At 31.1% G+C, this 16983-nt stretch overlaps 5 protein-coding genes across 18 annotated transcripts in view; 2 read left to right on the forward strand and 3 right to left on the reverse strand.

Annotated features, from left to right (window-relative positions):
- LOC128880024 (proteasome subunit alpha type-5-like) overlaps nt 1–16983 on the forward strand; it is a 198024-nt gene that overhangs the window by 27086 nt on the left and 153955 nt on the right. Inside the window, exon 9 of one of the 14 annotated variants that reach the window (XR_008457738.1) lies at nt 206–345. The exons of 12 other annotated variants lie outside the window; for them this stretch is intronic. Coding sequence is in view for 1 of the 2 variants with exons in the window: in XM_054129658.1 (XP_053985633.1) it covers nt 206–337 (132 nt within the window). In the remaining variant the exon portion in view is untranslated. Of the gene's footprint in view, nt 1–205; nt 1021–16983 lie in introns of those variants that run through there. One more of the 14 variants, XM_054129658.1, reaches the window with a different exon arrangement.
- On the reverse strand, nt 719–3874 carry LOC128880030 (uncharacterized). The gene has a single exon (XM_054129667.1). It carries the CDS (start codon nt 3846–3848, stop codon nt 2982–2984), a length of 867 nt encoding a protein of 288 aa, XP_053985642.1. The 5' UTR covers nt 3849–3874; the 3' UTR covers nt 719–2981.
- Nucleotides 4930–6772, reverse strand: LOC128880028 (retinol dehydrogenase 13-like). Its single transcript, XM_054129664.1, has 6 exons — nt 6607–6772; nt 6129–6294; nt 5883–5991; nt 5439–5753; nt 5136–5343; nt 4930–5071 (listed from the first exon to the last, which is right to left on the reverse strand). Exons 1-6 carry the CDS (start codon nt 6681–6683, stop codon nt 4969–4971), a joined length of 978 nt encoding a protein of 325 aa, XP_053985639.1. The 5' UTR covers nt 6684–6772; the 3' UTR covers nt 4930–4968.
- Nucleotides 7352–9241, forward strand: LOC128880029 (regulator of microtubule dynamics protein 1-like). The gene is made up of 4 exons (XM_054129666.1): nt 7352–7633; nt 7848–8045; nt 8113–8361; nt 8459–9241. Exons 1-4 carry the CDS (start codon nt 7544–7546, stop codon nt 8810–8812), a joined length of 891 nt encoding a protein of 296 aa, XP_053985641.1. The 5' UTR covers nt 7352–7543; the 3' UTR covers nt 8813–9241.
- Nucleotides 11905–16983, reverse strand: part of LOC128880031 (protein Wnt-7b-like) — a 6424-nt gene continuing 1345 nt past the window's right edge. Inside the window, exons 3-6 of the mRNA XM_054129668.1 lie at nt 15114–15293; nt 14223–14538; nt 13136–13579; nt 11905–12618 (exon numbers count right to left, since the gene is read on the reverse strand). Coding sequence (XP_053985643.1) covers nt 13428–13579; nt 14223–14538; nt 15114–15293 — 648 coding nt within the window. The 3' untranslated portion in view covers nt 11905–12618; nt 13136–13427. The remainder of the gene's footprint in view (nt 12619–13135; nt 13580–14222; nt 14539–15113; nt 15294–16983) is intronic.

Genomic DNA, 16983 nt, shown 5'->3' on the forward strand with positions numbered 1-16983 from the left:
AAAACTTATTCTGTCACAAATAATACATATTTTGTTAAAATGATTTAAAGTAATTATAGTTTTACCTGAACGTTGCATTTTTCATGTTCATATTTCATACTGCCTTACACCCACAGGGTAGAATAATAATTGATTTAGACATTAGTAATATTTTTATACAAATCGGTATTAATATTATAAAAATATTATTTTTGTTTTTCTTCAGTTCATGAGACCACTCTACCAACAATTTGTGGAGAAATCAGTATCTGTAGCAGTGGCTCAAGCTGCCGAAATGGCTACAAATACAACAATGAATGCCACTGTCACGGCTAATGGCAAGCCTAAGCTAGCATAATGTTCATTCCCTTCATAACACAATTTCTCGAGTCCATTAAACCATACATGAATGTATTAAAATTCAGTTAGTGACATGCAAAAATTTCATAGTTTTTGATCATTCGATATGAGGCCATAAACAAACGATTTGTTTCTTGAGTCACGATAAGAAACACCGCGTTGACTATATTAATCCGAAGCGACTGTGAATGTATATACAGTATATTTTGATTATAATTCCATATTAGATTGTTGAAAATCGTGGTTATTAGTAATGTTCATGATCATTAATGTTATACTATTAGAGAAATAAAATTCCACAATTACTGCTGAACGATATTATACTTTGGATAAACGCTATTATTTTTGGGTTGTTACTGTTTATAAGTAGTTTTAATTATTATTATTTTTTTTTTTTTTGTATTAAAATATGTATGACAAAAGAAAAGAAAGTTAAAGAAATACGAGTACTTACGAAATTAACGTCTTAATTAGAAGAACATACTTAAGTTTATTGTAAGGTCACGAAGAAAAACGTATTAAAATATTTTTAATGAAAAATTTTAACAACACGCACTTTGTACATTTCTCCATTACACTATGTATGAACTAACATAGTTAAATTATGTCTGTGCCAGGTTTATTCTACATCAGTTACTATTGTATCAAATAATTTTTTAATAAATTAAAATGTAAATACTTCTCAGTGTTCTTCACATTTTACGAATTCTGAACAAAATTCACGATATATATAACTACGATTAACTAAATATACACATATGCCATGTAGTTTATTCTATGTTTTTGTTAAACACATTATTTAATAAATAGGCAACAATAGTCTAACATAGATATATTGCTTTAATTCGAACATCTTATGGACCGCAAATTAAGTACGAAAATTTATATCGAAATTTGCTAATCAAGTCGCAGTTCTTATAACATTTCTTCTGTTCTCAAATGAAAAACGGGAATTCGTAGACGATACCAAAATTCATAGACTTGAATTGTTTAACATTTCGAAGTTCAGTGATTTATATCAAAACATACACGGATGGTTCATAAGATGAATTTGTTGTCAATGTGGTGTAAATAGTGCTCAAATTTGCATATTAGATATGCTAGATTTTATTCTCATTGAATTGAGAATATAATTATGTTGATCCTTCAAAGTTATTATTATTTTTAGTAAATTATAGCCTTTGTTAGGAAAAATATCGAATTATTATCCAGCACATTTGATAACTGCACTTTTAAATATTAACTATTTTCCTTTCAACACACATTTATTACAGATATTGTAGACATAGTAAAGTTAATCATTTATAATTGATGTATCGTTTGCACGAGTGCCAAATGAAAACGAATATAATAAACAACGCTATCGAACGTGTAGTAAGTTTCGATAAAGAAACAAAATGTGAGAATGTACTGAAATTTAATTATCTTGCCAAACAAATATTGACATACGTTTTATTTAATTTTTGTCGATTTCTTTGACTAATTATTTACATAATATTCATTTTTGAGTACATGTTATACACCAGTATATACATGCCTAGAAACTTGTTACATGTATACATGTTTTTGTACAATGTATGGAAAGAAAGGTTTCATAAAGGTTTACATTATACTAATGATATGGGAGTAATATGATTTTTGGTGATGGTTTAAATAATGCAACATTACTTTTAAATTATGTTTCAATTTGTTAGTGGTCACTTTTACTTTGATACAAAAAATGAAGAAGTTTCATATTTACTCATGAAGTTTCGTATATTTGTTAAATATTATGAAAGACAATTGTTTTTATTTGAATGATAAATTTGCAATTTCGACCCACCTCAATATTGACGTATTTTTTAAAACACGCGTTTAAAAAAATAAACGATGGTTTAATACGTTGTGTTTTTTTTTTAATTGATTAAAAATAGCATAGTAAAAGCGCCATTACCAAAATTCAAAATTAATTTTTTTTTTGAGCCATACATTAATTTAATTTGATTTGTCGTACTTTTAATATTTTGTTTAAGTATAAGAAATGAAAAGTTAAATATTCTAACTGTCTCTCATTGTTATTTTAGCATATGTTCCCCAATAAATTTTACAATGTAATTGCAGTTGAGAAAGTAAAAATAATTTACTTTCTTAATATGCAATTAAATTTTTAATAAATGCTTGTATAATGTTAAAGTATTTCTATCTGTTTAAGTGTAATAGGCCGATGATTTCATTGAATTAGGAACCAGTAAGGAAGTGTACATGCAGAAATAATTTTTAAGACATTTTACTACAACAAATGTAATAATAGAAAACATTATCAGGTCACTGAAATAAGGTCTACTGACAAATAATGTAATGTTATTATTTACTATAAACATTTATATATTTGTCATACACACAAAATATATTTTAAGCATGCTTTTGTAACACAAATCTTATAATAATAATAATAATGATGATGATGATGACAATGGTGATAATATGGATAAATAGTTATAAGGTTGTATATTGCAACATATTTTCTTAGGCGTAATTTCTAAATAACTTAGTCTAATTGTAGTGTTAATTATTGTGGATAAAAATAAATGCATATTTTTTTATTTACAAAATGCAAATGTATTCTATTTTGTCATCACAGATAGGTACAAGAATATTCTATTTTATGTTTTAAACATCTTTTTAACCATATCTTCATACTTCTGATTTGCCTCTAATAATTTAGCATTATAAAATGAAAATTGTTCTTTTGCAGCACGATTTTGTGGTTCTAATGAAACAACACTTTTCAGATCAGAGACAGCTTTATCCAAATCTTTCTGATTTCCATACGCTACTCCCCTTCTGTATAATGCCTTAACATTGTTACATTCCTTATTCAAAACTTTAGTACACAAAGAAATGGTGTATTCATAATTCTTGCGATTTAAATGACATCCAGCCATATTGTTGTATAAAACAAGTCTCAAACTATTCATGTCATTTTCTAACTTTGCATCCAATTCTAAATCAGGTATTGGTTCCAGTGTTATAATTATTTTACAAGCTCTGCTAAATTTATGAAATGCATCTACCCATCTAGAGTTTTTAAATAAGCTGACACCAGTTTCTTTATATCTTAACGCTATTAAGTATTTTTCTTCAGGGGTCCATTCCCAGATTGGCTTGTATGGTTCCATTTTAGTCAATGTAATTTCAAACTTGATCGTTACAGGTTGATCGATACCTTCCAGGGATACTGTTAAGGTAACTAAACTATTTTCAAGAACATTCATCATTTCAATTGCTCTTTCTACTTGACGATCTATTTGACATTTTGCTTCACCTATAACTAGTGTTTTCTCAGCTGTGCCATCGAAAATTTCCGAATTACATTTCTCTTTTAAATCCTCTACAGATGCGTTATCAACATGTACGTTTTTAATAACAATTGTGCAACTAGCACATTGTGTTGGTTTCTTAGAAAACCCGCCAAATTTGATTACATCTTTCCTCACAACCTTATCTGCTGATTCCCACGTTCTAAGCATTATACTGTCTTTTAAACAATTTTGTTTCTAGAAAATAATATGCGTGATAATCTGTCAGTCGAACGTATTGTATTAACGTTACATTGTTAAATTACGTATAATGTACGTGCTCCATTGTTGTATAAATGAATTTAAATATACGTATAATTGTATACGCAAGTAACTGTAACAAGTATAAATAATAATCATCTGTCGAGCACTTACAACTCACTTAACCTCAACTTTGTAATATCGCCATCGATGGGAAAACGTCCAAGTTGTGTAGTGAAAATAGTTCCAGCCATTTCTGTAAGATGACGCCTCCAATACCTTTTCTAATCTTGTAATAGATGCATTATTGCCCCAGAGGAATGAGTACCATAATTGTTAAATATTATAGTTTATTATTCGTAACATGCATTGCATTCATATTTTGCTATACATAAAAGCACGAACACCAATTAATGGACATAAAAATGGTTTCGCATTCATATTCTATACATTTTTCTGCATATTTATATAATTTTACATCGCAACTATTGTAATCAACATCTAATTGTTGATTTGTACACTAATAATTGACTGATATCAAATTATTTAAATAAATAAAAATACCGAAAATATAGCACTATCTCTCAGTGAACGACCCAAGTTTGTCATGAATTAGTATCCACTTCGCGCCTCTAGATGACGCTACCAACATGAAAATATTTAAAACAAGAATTCTCTACTTTTCTTTGCATATAAATTTAATTTTACATTCTAACTGGTTGGAAAACACGTTTCATTCCTACGATGGATGCTAAGGAATTGTTTAAAATAATTGGAATCATAGCAAAAATGAAAATCATAATTAAAGTCGACTATGTTCAAACGTAATTGCCAATTACAAATAAGTATAAATGTGAAGTGCGATTCAGGCGTGAGTCGATATGTGTGTGTAACCCTACAGTATTTTTATTTAAAAAACTTAATATCAGTCCTTTCTTTCGGATTACTCAGTTTATTCGAGTCGCTTCTTTGGAGTTCCGAGTTGGACATTTTCGAACCAAACAGATCGCTTTCTCAGAGTAAGACATTACTTAATAAATAATCAAAACAATTATAACATTTTTAAAGTCTTTATTATATTTACGTTGAATTATATATGATTTAATCTAGTCCACTTTTCACTGACTGCCCATAGCCATTTTGCAATGTCATCGTTCTTAGCTTCGTCCGAGGTGTCTGCAACTTTATAGTTACTGTAACAAACAAAGAATTGAAATAAGTTTCTGTTATATTTTAATGAATTCTACTCAAAGTTACCTGAAATAAGCTCCAGTGACGTCTTTCAAAGATGGCTCTAGTGCAGCATATATAACAGTTTGTGCTCCTTTTTTTGGTGGTTTCATAAACAACCACATAACTATTGCTGTAAATGCCTTAGTAATGAAGTTATGATAAATACTCATGTGTCGTACTATATCTGTATGCACTATACCAGGATGAACTGCATTTACTGTAACACCAGTCCCTAGATAACAGAACAAAAATAATAAATTAACGATAATATTAAGGTACATTATTCGAGAGTAACTATTCTATTAATCCTCTGAACACATTGTGTACCTTCCAGTCTTTTTGCTAACTCTCTTGTGAACAGAACATTAGCTAATTTACTTTGAGCATATGCCTGTCCAGGATCATAATGCTCGTCACTGTTCAAATCCTTTAGTTTAATTTTACCATGTTTATGTGATCTACTTGAAACGTTTATGATTCTTGATGGTGCAGAATCTTTTATGACATCCAATAACAAGTTTGTTAGTAAAAAGTGCCCTATATGATTTACACCAAGTTGCATTTCAATTCCTTCTTTAGTGTAACTTTTAGGACACCTCATTACTCCCGCATTATTTATAAGGATATGCAACTTTGAATGCTCTACAATTTAAAAAGAAACATTTGCATTATATTATTATTCCATTTGAAATAGTACATTAGAATAGGAAGAATTCATAACTAATTCCATGCACATAATAAAAATACATAATTGTGCATTAATTACTATACCTTTTTTGAATTGATCTACAAATTTTTTGATGCTTTCTTGAGATGCTAAGTCACATTCTCTACAATACACATATTTGTTCTTAGTAGCTATTACTATTTGTTGGCGTGCCTGAAATAAAGAAAAATAATTTAAATAAAATAAGTACTTTATAATATAAATTTCGAAGTAAATGCAGAAAATAATTACCATTAACAATGTTCTCATAAATTCTATACTTTATACAATACAAACAATAATGTAAATACCATTTCACATTTTTCCATGTCCCTGCATGCCATAATGACTTTGGCTTTAAGATTAGCTAATTCAGATGCTATTTCTTTACCAATGCCAGTATTGGATCCTGTTACAATAACTACTTTGCCAGTTAGGTCTTCATTACTTGTGTATAATGGCCCAGTAATATAATCCCTACACATAATATATATATAAAAATACATAGAAATCAAATAACTTAATGTTTCCATTAGCATAGTGAGTTAATAGCTAGTTCTATTTGAAACGTTATACATTCTACTTTATAATAATTAGACTTAGTATTAGGTAGACAAATTGTCACACATAATATTAAATGTTTACATGAAGTAGGAACCATTAATTTATGAGCTAATTACAATACACAGTTCGTTACTTTTACGACTTAGAAAGAACCATAATCATTGAATTATATTACAAAAATACAATTTTTTGGAAACACCATATTAAATAAAAAAATATAATTACTTTAATAAATAGGCCCCACCAACAACAGTTACGCCAGCTGAAAAGTAATAAAACGGTTTAGGAATATTCCAACGCATTTTTGCGGTATCTTATAAATAACGTTAGCAAATTAGCGTAAAACTTATTCTATCTCCCATCATTTAATACATAACACATAACACATAACCTAACACATTGCACATGTGTGTTTCGTATATATTAAAGTCTTATTTACATGAATTCTGGCATGGAATATGGGCATTATAGATTATGCACGAGTGCATTTATTATAAATCATCTTATCTTTTATTCAAGGGATTTATAATAAAAATGCTTTGCAAATTTAGAGATAAAGAATATGTATGTTTATTTAATCGTGAGAATGTACCTCACGAATCGTTATAACTGTATATATTTAGAAAATTATAAGAAAATTAATCAGAAAGATATAAGTTGACATTATAATTCATTAACATTAAATTAGTCATATGATTCTCGTATTTAAACTAACTCTAAATATAAATTAAAAGATTCCTCAATGAATAATGATCAGTTTACAATCAAGTTTATTAAACTTAATATAACTTCAATATTACATTATCAAATACAACTGACAAAATTTCAATATACATTTAATATTTCTATCAGGGATAATATAATATAAAGGAATAAAATATAATTGAATTCATATCGATATATCAAATCGAAAAAATTGAAGTATTTTTAGTATCGATATGTACCAAATATGATATCGATTCATTTATATCGATACATGTCAATAAGTGAAATGGATGACTTTGTAAATACGTAGTGTTTCTTATGTGACGTAAAGTTTATGCGTTTATTTGTCAAAATAAATTGCAATAATTTAAGAGTGTTTTATTAATCAAATTAAAATATATCATAGGTTATGTTAGTTTGTTTTTTGTATTTTTTTTTTGTAATAATTTAACTCAACATGTTTGTACAGAAAGTGTTGCGATTTACAAGAAATACCAAAATATTGCAAAGGTCATTTGCCCATAGAGGTTTTCAGTTTTCACAAAAGGTTTGCAGTTATAAATAAACGCATTTACCTAATTTTTTCTAAGTTTTTAGCATAGTATAATGTTATTAAAATTTATAATGACCAAAAGTTACTTTTTAATTTTATTATTGATAAGATTTTCACAAAATGCATTCAAATGTAAACTTAATAGTAATTGACAGCAAAAATTAGATGTAGCATATACAAAAGTATTTAAATTAACTTTTGCTACTAGAAAAACAATCATCATACATTTGCAACAAAGATATGTATAACATCTTCGCTCACTGCTATGAGTATGTGGGGTCTTACAAAAAAAAAAGGTGATCCTGAGAAAGGTGTAACCACAAAAGAGGTTTTAATAACAAAGGCTGATGCATTGTTTGATCAAGGACATTACAAAGAAATGTACCTTATTTTAACAAATTATAGAGTAAATATACTTTTATTAGGTTTATTTATATAGCAAAGTTTTAGGAGTGTACAATAGACTTTTGTAGGATAGCGGAGATGTTGAAATTATATGGCGTTTGTGTAGAGCATTATATAAAATGGCTAAGTCAGCCACCGAAGTAGAAGGGAAAAAAATGATTTACGAAGCCTATGATTTAATAGCCAATGCTCTAAAAATAAAAGAGGATCATTGGGCTGTACATAAATGGATGGCTATCATCCTTGACAGTAAATCCAATTATGAAGGCATGAAAATACGAATAAAAGAATTGTATAACATCAAAAAACATATGATGGTACATATATATATATATACGTTTTTAAATAATGTATTAATTAAGCAAGAAAACAGATGATTTGAAAATTTATATATATATTAATGTGATATTGCAGAGAGCAATAGAACTCAATCCAAAGGATGCAACAACAATGTACATGTTAGGTACATGGTGTTATCAAGTTTCAGATCTACCATGGTATCAAAGAAAAATTGCAGCTGCAATATTTGAAAAACCACCGAACTCCTCTTTCGAGGAAGCTCTGACATATTTTGAAAATGCAGAGAAAGTCGATCCCTATTTCTATAGCCATAATTTGTTGATGCTTGGAAAAACTTACTTGAAATTAAATCAGAAAGAACAAGCATTGAAGTATTTAAAAATGACCGCTGAATATCCCGTGAAAAACGATGATGATCATAATGCTCAACAAGAGGCACAAAAATTGTTGAACAGTTTACAAAAATAGCAGGTGCTACTGCATACATGACACAAGTTATTATCGATAATCAATGTCAAGTACTTTTCCAAGCAATCAGGACAACAATGACGGATACACAATAAATCTAAGAATTATATTTTAGATATAGAATATTTATTAAGAACAGAATGCATTTATTATGTAATACATTCATGGTGATGTTTTTATATAACTATACACACATTTATATTTTTTATGTAATTTTACAAGGTAAACATTTGAAAATGTATTGCTCATAAGAAAATTTCGTACAATAATTGTACGAGGGTCTTATGAGTTATGATGACTGCAACGATCTTTCGTAACTTTAAGAATACTGTGACTGTACCATGTATTTTAGAACACTTTGTAGTTTCAATGTTTTCGATACATTTTATATACGTATAAACTATGAAAAATATATACAATATGTTTGTACTTCGCATTTTTATAATAATATCACAATTCCTAGAAGTAGGGGACAAATTCTTATCAAACATAACTGGTTCTTCACTTAGCGCATCCACTGTAGTCAGAACAAATTATCAGCCATAGTACCTCGTCGTTTATATAATCTAGATTATTATAACAGCTACTTGTAGCAATATTGCAATAGTTTTGCTTGCACAGAATAATTTCTACACTGAATCAATTTCACTTATCGATCAATTTCTTCTTCGCCATAGCCACTTTCCATGAAGTCAATGTATTCTTCGTGTCCTAAATCTATATCTCTGTCGTGGCTATGAAAATAGCCGTGGCCAAGGATGAGTGCATCACGGCGTGGAAGAGTGAAGTGGTCGTTTGGAAGATATTGGCAGTGGCGCGAAGGATGTGCCGCCAATTGATACAGTTGAGGATTCCGATGGAGGCCCCAGTGACCTCTGTGCCTTCCACAATGGCATGGGCAATAGATTATAACACAATTCAGTGTCACTGGCATCACGCGTAATACGTGTCCAAGTCTACAAGTACAATTTTGAGGCATCCCTGACATATGAGTGGGTGACCTAAAATAGAACAGGTGACAAATAAATTATTTTTAGTTACTTATATTATAAGTGACTCACTTATATAAATTTATATAAACTTTTTGTGATCTGTTTGAATTTACTTAAATCAAAAAGAGATTTATATATATATAAGATTTATAATATTTATTTGAGTATAAATCTCTTTTTGGTTGAAGTAAATTCAAACAGATCACAAGAAGTTTATATAAATTTCCTATTTTCATTCAATTTTAATTTAGTTTTACTTTTTACAGAGCGATTTGGAAACATATTATATGTCTTTGGACCTTTGAAATTGATATAAACTTTTTGTGATCTGTTTGAATTCACTTCAACCAAAAAGAGATTTATACTCAAATAAATATTACAAGACTTATAATATTTATAAGTTTATTATATATATATAAGATATATAAAGACAATAATATGTTTTCAAATCGCTCGGTGAAAACTAAAACTAAATTAAAATTGAATGGAAATAGGATTTTAGACAAAATTTCATAAAAATAAATCCATTCACACTTGGTACTGAAGCGAAGTACAGAAGTTTGATTACAGTAAAAGAGTTCGAGAAGATACTCACCGATTGAAGCGTAATTTCGATGTCTGTGGCAAAGGCAAAAGCTCGAAGCGCACTGGTCCGTGTTCAGATCGAAAATGATATTTCCAAATAAATTGTTTCCTTATATAGTCACCAGGTCATCGTATTGTCGACGTGACAATTCTTTCTTCACCCTGTAAAATCCTTATACCTGAATCCCTTTCTGGAGCCCCACGCTCCCCCCTTCTACGAGCAATACAATAGTACTTAGTGTAATTAGTAATTTGTTTGTCTCTGGGTATATTAGGTCAGTTTACTTGCGCGATACTCGTCACGTAGTTTCGTGGTAACAATTTCAGTTTGTAACGGGAGTTTGATTAGGGTTCCTTGGGTTATAGGAATAGACCGAGGAAGACATTTTCTACAAGGTGATGGTCGAGGGGTGCTATCACTTTTCATATACAGTGGGTGTAGAATGTATTCGTACACCGATCAATTTCCCAAAAAACTTTTGTATGAAATTGTAGTTTCTTAACTTCTTTTTTTATAATCAATGATATTTCACATATTCTCGGAAGTCTCTAAGATAGATATAGTCCAAACAACATTTACTAGTTAATATAATTTGTGAAATTAACAAAAAGATGCGAAAAGTAGGTGAAAGTATAGAAGTAATAAGTATTTGTACGATTCTTATGACGAACCATTTACAGTAGAGTTTGTAAAAACACATTAGTTTATTGCTCCGTACGAATTAGAAAACATCAAATTTTCAGTAAAGTATCGTACCTTTAAAAAATGGCTCTAATAGAGGAATTGAAGAAGATCTCACTTCAAATAACTAATAATTTAGTTGATTTAATCCTTAGAAAAGTTACAATAATTATGAAATCAAAAGGAAATCCCGCGAAGGAAGTATTATATACTTTCTTTTGTTTTTAATCAAGTTTTAAAAATTAAATAATTGTGCGAATACTTATTGCTTCAATATTTCTATCGATGAATTGTTTTTTCCTTGTTAATTTCGCAACTTACATAAATAGCTATTTTTTTTGTACTCTATCTATTTTAGAGATTTCCAAGAATATATAGAATGTCATTGTTTATCAAAAATAAGTTAATAAATTACAATTTTATATAGATTTTTTAGAAATTGATCAGTGTACGAATACTTTTTACACCCACTGTAAGGAAAGTTGGATAGGCTTTTAATTAAAGAAATTCATGATGTGGAATTTTTATTGATAATATCAAATTTTAATCGAGTCATTAGAGCCTCGATTTTGTATCGTTTATTATTTTTCCAATAAACATACGAAGTAGAGATCGATGTTTAGAGTTTTAAGGAAATTGGTGACATTAGTGTGTACAAAATTTGAATGGAGTAAATATTTTTGGATTGGGGATCATTGAACAAAATTTAAAAAATTGCAAGCGATCATTTTGTAAAAATTGGATTTTTTAAATTAGTAATTTGGAAGAAGTACGTTTGGTTAAGTTGGCAGGGTGGGATGAATAATAACTCTGTCCTGTGAAAAATGCAATTTTATTAGTCGCCGAAGAAAGCAAGTACAATCGCTCATGTTTATAATTGACGGTCGCGTCTTTAATAAATAATAATTTACACGCTATTCCTACGAAACATAGAGAAGCCTGTATACACCACTGGGCTAGCGAAACAGTGATCGTTCAGAACTGCTAATTATACGCGTGTCTTGATATAATGTTCATTAACGTTAGAGGTATTTTATAAGCTACTAGAAGGATTTTTCCTAAATATAGTCCAACAAATAAGGAATTTATACAGAATTTCGTGAAACGATACGTCGATTGTTTGCTACGTATTATCGTGAAGGATTTTCCAAAGGGGGCTTTAGAATTTTGTTTCTTTGATAATAAAATATGTCTGTGAACGTAATTAATTTCAGGTTTAATTATCATATGTGTTTTATTATAATCATATGTTTTATTATAATTATAATCATATGTGTTTTTAGTTAAAAGGAAAATCTTGGGCCCCTTTTGAAGAACTCTTTATATTTCGACGAATTATCAGTTGTTTTGTTTCGTGCACAATCGACGAGTATAGTAATCGATACGATTGTTGCTTTAGCTATTCTAGACATTATGTCGCAAACAACGTTTTGAGTATTTTCTCGCACAAAGGTGGCTTAGAAGGGTTGGGATTTGAGGAATGGGCGACGATAATACATCGATGGCTCCTCTGAAGTCCCAAACAAAGGGTGCGGTTTGTGCTTCATCTTATTATTATTAGAACCGTTGTGATAATAAACATGAAACAGATATAAAAAGTACATTCATAATGGATGTCCAATCTTTACATGACGCGCTTTTAAATATCGAATATAGAATAACTAAAAAGTGGTAGGTGCAACTATCACAAGAATTTAGTCAGTGTTAATAAATCGATTCATTTTAACGTTTCGAATCTTGGATAAAAATAAGAATGAAATTTTCTTTAAGCTTTAAGAATTTTAGACCCAGAATAAAATTGATTCGATACAAGAATCTCAGGTTCTTACTCTTGCGCCCTCGCAGCTACCCCTGTTTAAAACATTCAGTTTAGAAGGAGAGTTTGGCAACTATGTAGAAACTTGAAAGAAATTCTAAACTCCCACTGCCAAATGTCCCTAATTGTTTCACGGTCGCGTCTCGTTCAATATCGCGAATACCGTGGTTAAATATCGTAAAGAAACTTACTTGCTAGGAGCATCGTTCTTTACCTTAAAGAACAAAAACTTTACAAAGCTCGAGTACCTTATCGTGGGTTTATGTTGCCATTGATTCAATCCAAGCACAAAACGAACTCTCTATCAACTACGCGCGTTATCTTTATGCAAACTACGGAAAGTTCGACTCGTGGCCAACGTTAAATTAATTTTAGCCACGTGGCTGAAATGTTCGCTATTTTTAACGATATTCGCGCCGATTTAGTCGAATACACCGATAGTAGCGAGTCCGTCGATGGCGTGCAAACACTTTGTGGCCAGTTAAGTCTAGCAAATATTTACATCACTTGTGTGCCGAAATTGGAAAAATGTTCGAACGTTTATTTGCACGTGTATTCTTCCGTCCGCTCGGTGCAGGTTTCACAATGCACACGGCAGCACCAATGAAACTTGCATCTGCACTGCCACGTTCTCGTGAATTGATGCGTGTTGTAGCCACGACCGCAGCACATCAAGTCGCATCCGTCGGTTCCTGAAAATTAACAAACATATGTGGAACAGATTCTACGAAACGAAATCGAAAGACTTAATCAAATTAATACTTTCTGAAAAAATGTGTTTAAGGTATGGACGAGTCAGTGAAATTTTGATTCATTAAGAAGATTACGCGTCGATGTCGCGAATAGAATTATTTTTCTTGCTTGGAATTCTACGAAATAAAATTGAAAGACTTTATTGAATTAAGACTCTCTGCAAAATATATTTCAGGTATGTAAGAGTCAGCATTTCTCCTTCGATTAGTAAAATTATATTTTGCTTGCGTGTAATTATTCATCCTGTAAAATAATTATTACATATTAGAGCTTTTCAAGTACGATATCAATCACATTATTAATTGCGAGTTAATTTAATGGGGGATGCCACCTTAGAAGGGTGAAAATCGTAGCTATATTCAACAATTTTTTTTTTTTATTTCAAAATCATTACCATAATACAAGATACGTTTCCTGTGATTTATTATACAGACATTGAGTAATAACAAAATAATTTTTATTTCAATTTTCTTTTAATAAAATAGCGATACTGGAAATATTACACGACAAGGGTGCCTCTTACATGATATTAAAATTATTTCGGCAAATGTTTTGACTTTATATTTTTAAATTTCGTTTTACCTTTACTAGTACGATTACAATATCTGCCTTGCGTGCCCAGGCTGCCTTGGGCTAAGTCAGGCTCGCAGTAATTAGGGGAAGGTTGCAAAAAGACCAGCTCGCTTCTCTTTGGAATTCTTTTCTGACCTATGGCTAATCCGCCGCTGGATTTCGTTCTCTTCAGCACCAAGTGCGGTCGTCTTGGTTTAATGACCTTCTTCGGGGGTTGTCGGTCGTATCGAGACTTGCCAACGTCGTTGGGTTTCCCCTGGGTCTTCGCATCGTTCCCCAAAATGGGGATCATTTCCGCGGACGTCGAGTGCAACGTGTCTAAACTCTGCGTAGAAAAAAAAACAAAATAAATTATCGTTAAAGAAAGCTCGATGAAAGAAGTATGATCGAGAAAAGTATGTTTAACAGAATGGTGCAAAGGTTTTTTAAAGTTAATATCACATTTAGAATTTCAATATTTAATACTTTGAGTAGGGTCTATTATTGTAACGTATGGAATACAATATTTAATACATAATCATTTAAGAAATTGAATATAGTTATTCTATATTTAACTTCTAAATGAAAATCTGATTGTAGCATATGATAGAGGGTGTCATTGCAAAATGAATGTAAATTGAGTAGTCTATAACAGCCTGTTATTGTAACGTACAGACGACGATATTGAATTTATAACTATTTGAGAAATTTAATGCAATTGTTCCAAATTTAACTTGCAACTGTAACACATTATAGAGTGTGATTATAAAATTAATATGCCTAGAAATTGTTTAGCTCCTAAAAATACCATGCTTGGTACTTAAAGCCCTTGAATATGCAGCAATTATTCAAACTATACAACACTCAAATAATTCTTTTTTAATGAAAATTGAATCGTCGACCTAATTTCACGTGTATTACCTGCATCGTGGGAGGTGGTGGTGGCGTGATCGCCACGACCGGCCTGGCTCTGTAGTATTTTTTCATCAGAGCATCGCCGATCTGACGAAAACTAGGCAAGGTTCGCCAGCAGGTTCTCACGGTGCAGGAGCCGGACACGCCATGGCATTTGCATTCCGTTTGCAGCAGGGCTTTAACTATCTGCAAAGAAACAATATCCATCGTTACCCAAGAAATCGTTATCGTGTATGTGCCTGACGTGTAATTTCGAGCATTAGACACGGAGTCGTGACATTTGGAATTACACGACACGTTTCGAATAGCATTGCAGTTGATGGCGCAGATGATCGTCGCATTTGCACGATTCTCCTTTTATTTTCGAGGGAGAAAATTAGATCTTTTTCAGGAAGCATCGACAGGTCTTTTGAAATCGTACGTATATTAGGAATAGTGTAATATAGACGTTCAGAATTTTATAGCGACATAAGAAATACTATTCGTACTTTATAAAAGGCTACATTATTTTCCTCGTACCATAATGTAGGCGAAAGTAACATATAAAATCTTCTATCCAGGTACATTAATATTCCTTGAATGTTTACAAAATGCTCTATAATTTTTCTTATATTATAATGTAGGCGAAAAATATCAATTTCTTGGGAGACGAATTTTTTATGGATTTCTTTCTTTTGCATTAATGGAATACGCACAAATCAAAAGAATTTGTATCTGTAAAACAATTGTAACATACAAATATGCTGTCTCGCTTTAATATAGCATATTTTCTAATTCTAAAAAGTATTGTAATAACAAGTAATGATCATTTTAATATAAAAGCATACACATATATGTCAATATCCTTCAAGAGGTTAATAATATTCTTTGAATGACGATGGAAAATTTGGTGTATTTTTTAATTCGAGAAAGTATTGTTATAGTAGGTAATGACGATATTAATATATAAAAGGAAACGTGCACGTATGTGTCAATATCCCTCGAGAGTCTAATAATATTCTATGAGTAATTGTAAATTTCGTGCATCACTTCACCTACAAAACAATAGAATCAAACTATCTCACAGACTATGAGTAAAATTTTCGCCTTGTTAACGTAACAGACAAAATGGCGATTACGAAAAAAATGGGTCGACAATTGGACCATCCACGTTCCGCCCACCACAATTTCTTTCTCTTCTTGTTCATCGTCCATCGACGAACGCGTGTGCCCAAGAAAACTGGTTTACATTTCGAATTATCGAGAGAAAGGGATGGAAAATAAGCGCGAGAGAGACGCGGAGGTGGGTTGAAAAAAATCGTCGAGGCATAAAGTATGCGATGCGGCGAGGCGATCAACGCTCAGAATAAATCGTTAGTCGGCGCTTCTATATGCGCAATGGATCCCCACGCGCATGTATCGCGGACCGCACGATATATGCGCGTTTTTATTGCCACCCAGATAATAAAGCCCATCGAAGAAGACGAAAGCTCGACGAACTTTCCCCAATTAAGACGCAAGGCTCAACGAACAGTATCTGCGAAGCAATCCTCGCGGTTCTTTTTCGAACGCCTCCATTTTGAGCTCGGCGAAGACCCTCGAAATCGAGAAAATTAATTTTACGCCTCGGGGGATGGGAGAGTGGTTTATTGGGATGGCCAGTAAAATTCGTAGGGAGAGTTTTGGGAGAGAAAACAGAATTTATCGTGCCGTTTGTGGAATATACACGGTTAGAACTGTTATTATTCGAGTGATATTTAGGATTTATTTCGGAGAAAAGCATGGCATCTGGAAGTCTGAAATTTGGCATGCGTCTAGAGGGATGTTTGAGGGAGGAATAGAAAAATTCGTATAAGGTCGTCTCGTGTCTTTTTAGAATTATCAAAATATTTTAAAA

The sequence above is a fragment of the Hylaeus volcanicus genome, chromosome 7, assembly GCF_026283585.1.
Source record: "Hylaeus volcanicus isolate JK05 chromosome 7, UHH_iyHylVolc1.0_haploid, whole genome shotgun sequence".
In the NCBI taxonomy this organism is placed as follows: Eukaryota; Metazoa; Arthropoda; class Insecta; order Hymenoptera; family Colletidae; genus Hylaeus; species Hylaeus volcanicus.

Excerpts from the sequence above, each read along its gene's own strand:
- LOC128880029 (XM_054129666.1), top strand. The coding sequence starts at position 7,544 with ATGTTTGTACAGAAAGTGTTGCGATTTACAAGAAATACCAAAATATTG. Across the intron at positions 7,634-7,847 it reads GTTTTCAGTTTTCACAAAAG|AAAAACAATCATCATACATT; the intron begins GTTTGCAGTTAT and ends TTTTGCTACTAG. Across the intron at positions 8,046-8,112 it reads TTATTTTAACAAATTATAGA|GATAGCGGAGATGTTGAAAT; the intron begins GTAAATATACTT and ends AGACTTTTGTAG.
- LOC128880028 (XM_054129664.1), bottom strand. The coding sequence starts at position 6,683 with ATGCGTTGGAATATTCCTAAACCGTTTTATTACTTTTCAGCTGGCGTA. Across the intron at positions 5,992-6,128 it reads ACATGGAAAAATGTGAAATG|GCACGCCAACAAATAGTAAT; the intron begins GTATTTACATTA and ends TCTTTATTTCAG. Across the intron at positions 5,072-5,135 it reads GTCACTGGAGCTTATTTCAG|TAACTATAAAGTTGCAGACA; the intron begins GTAACTTTGAGT and ends TGTTTGTTACAG.
- LOC128880030 (XM_054129667.1), bottom strand. The coding sequence starts at position 3,848 with ATGCTTAGAACGTGGGAATCAGCAGATAAGGTTGTGAGGAAAGATGTA.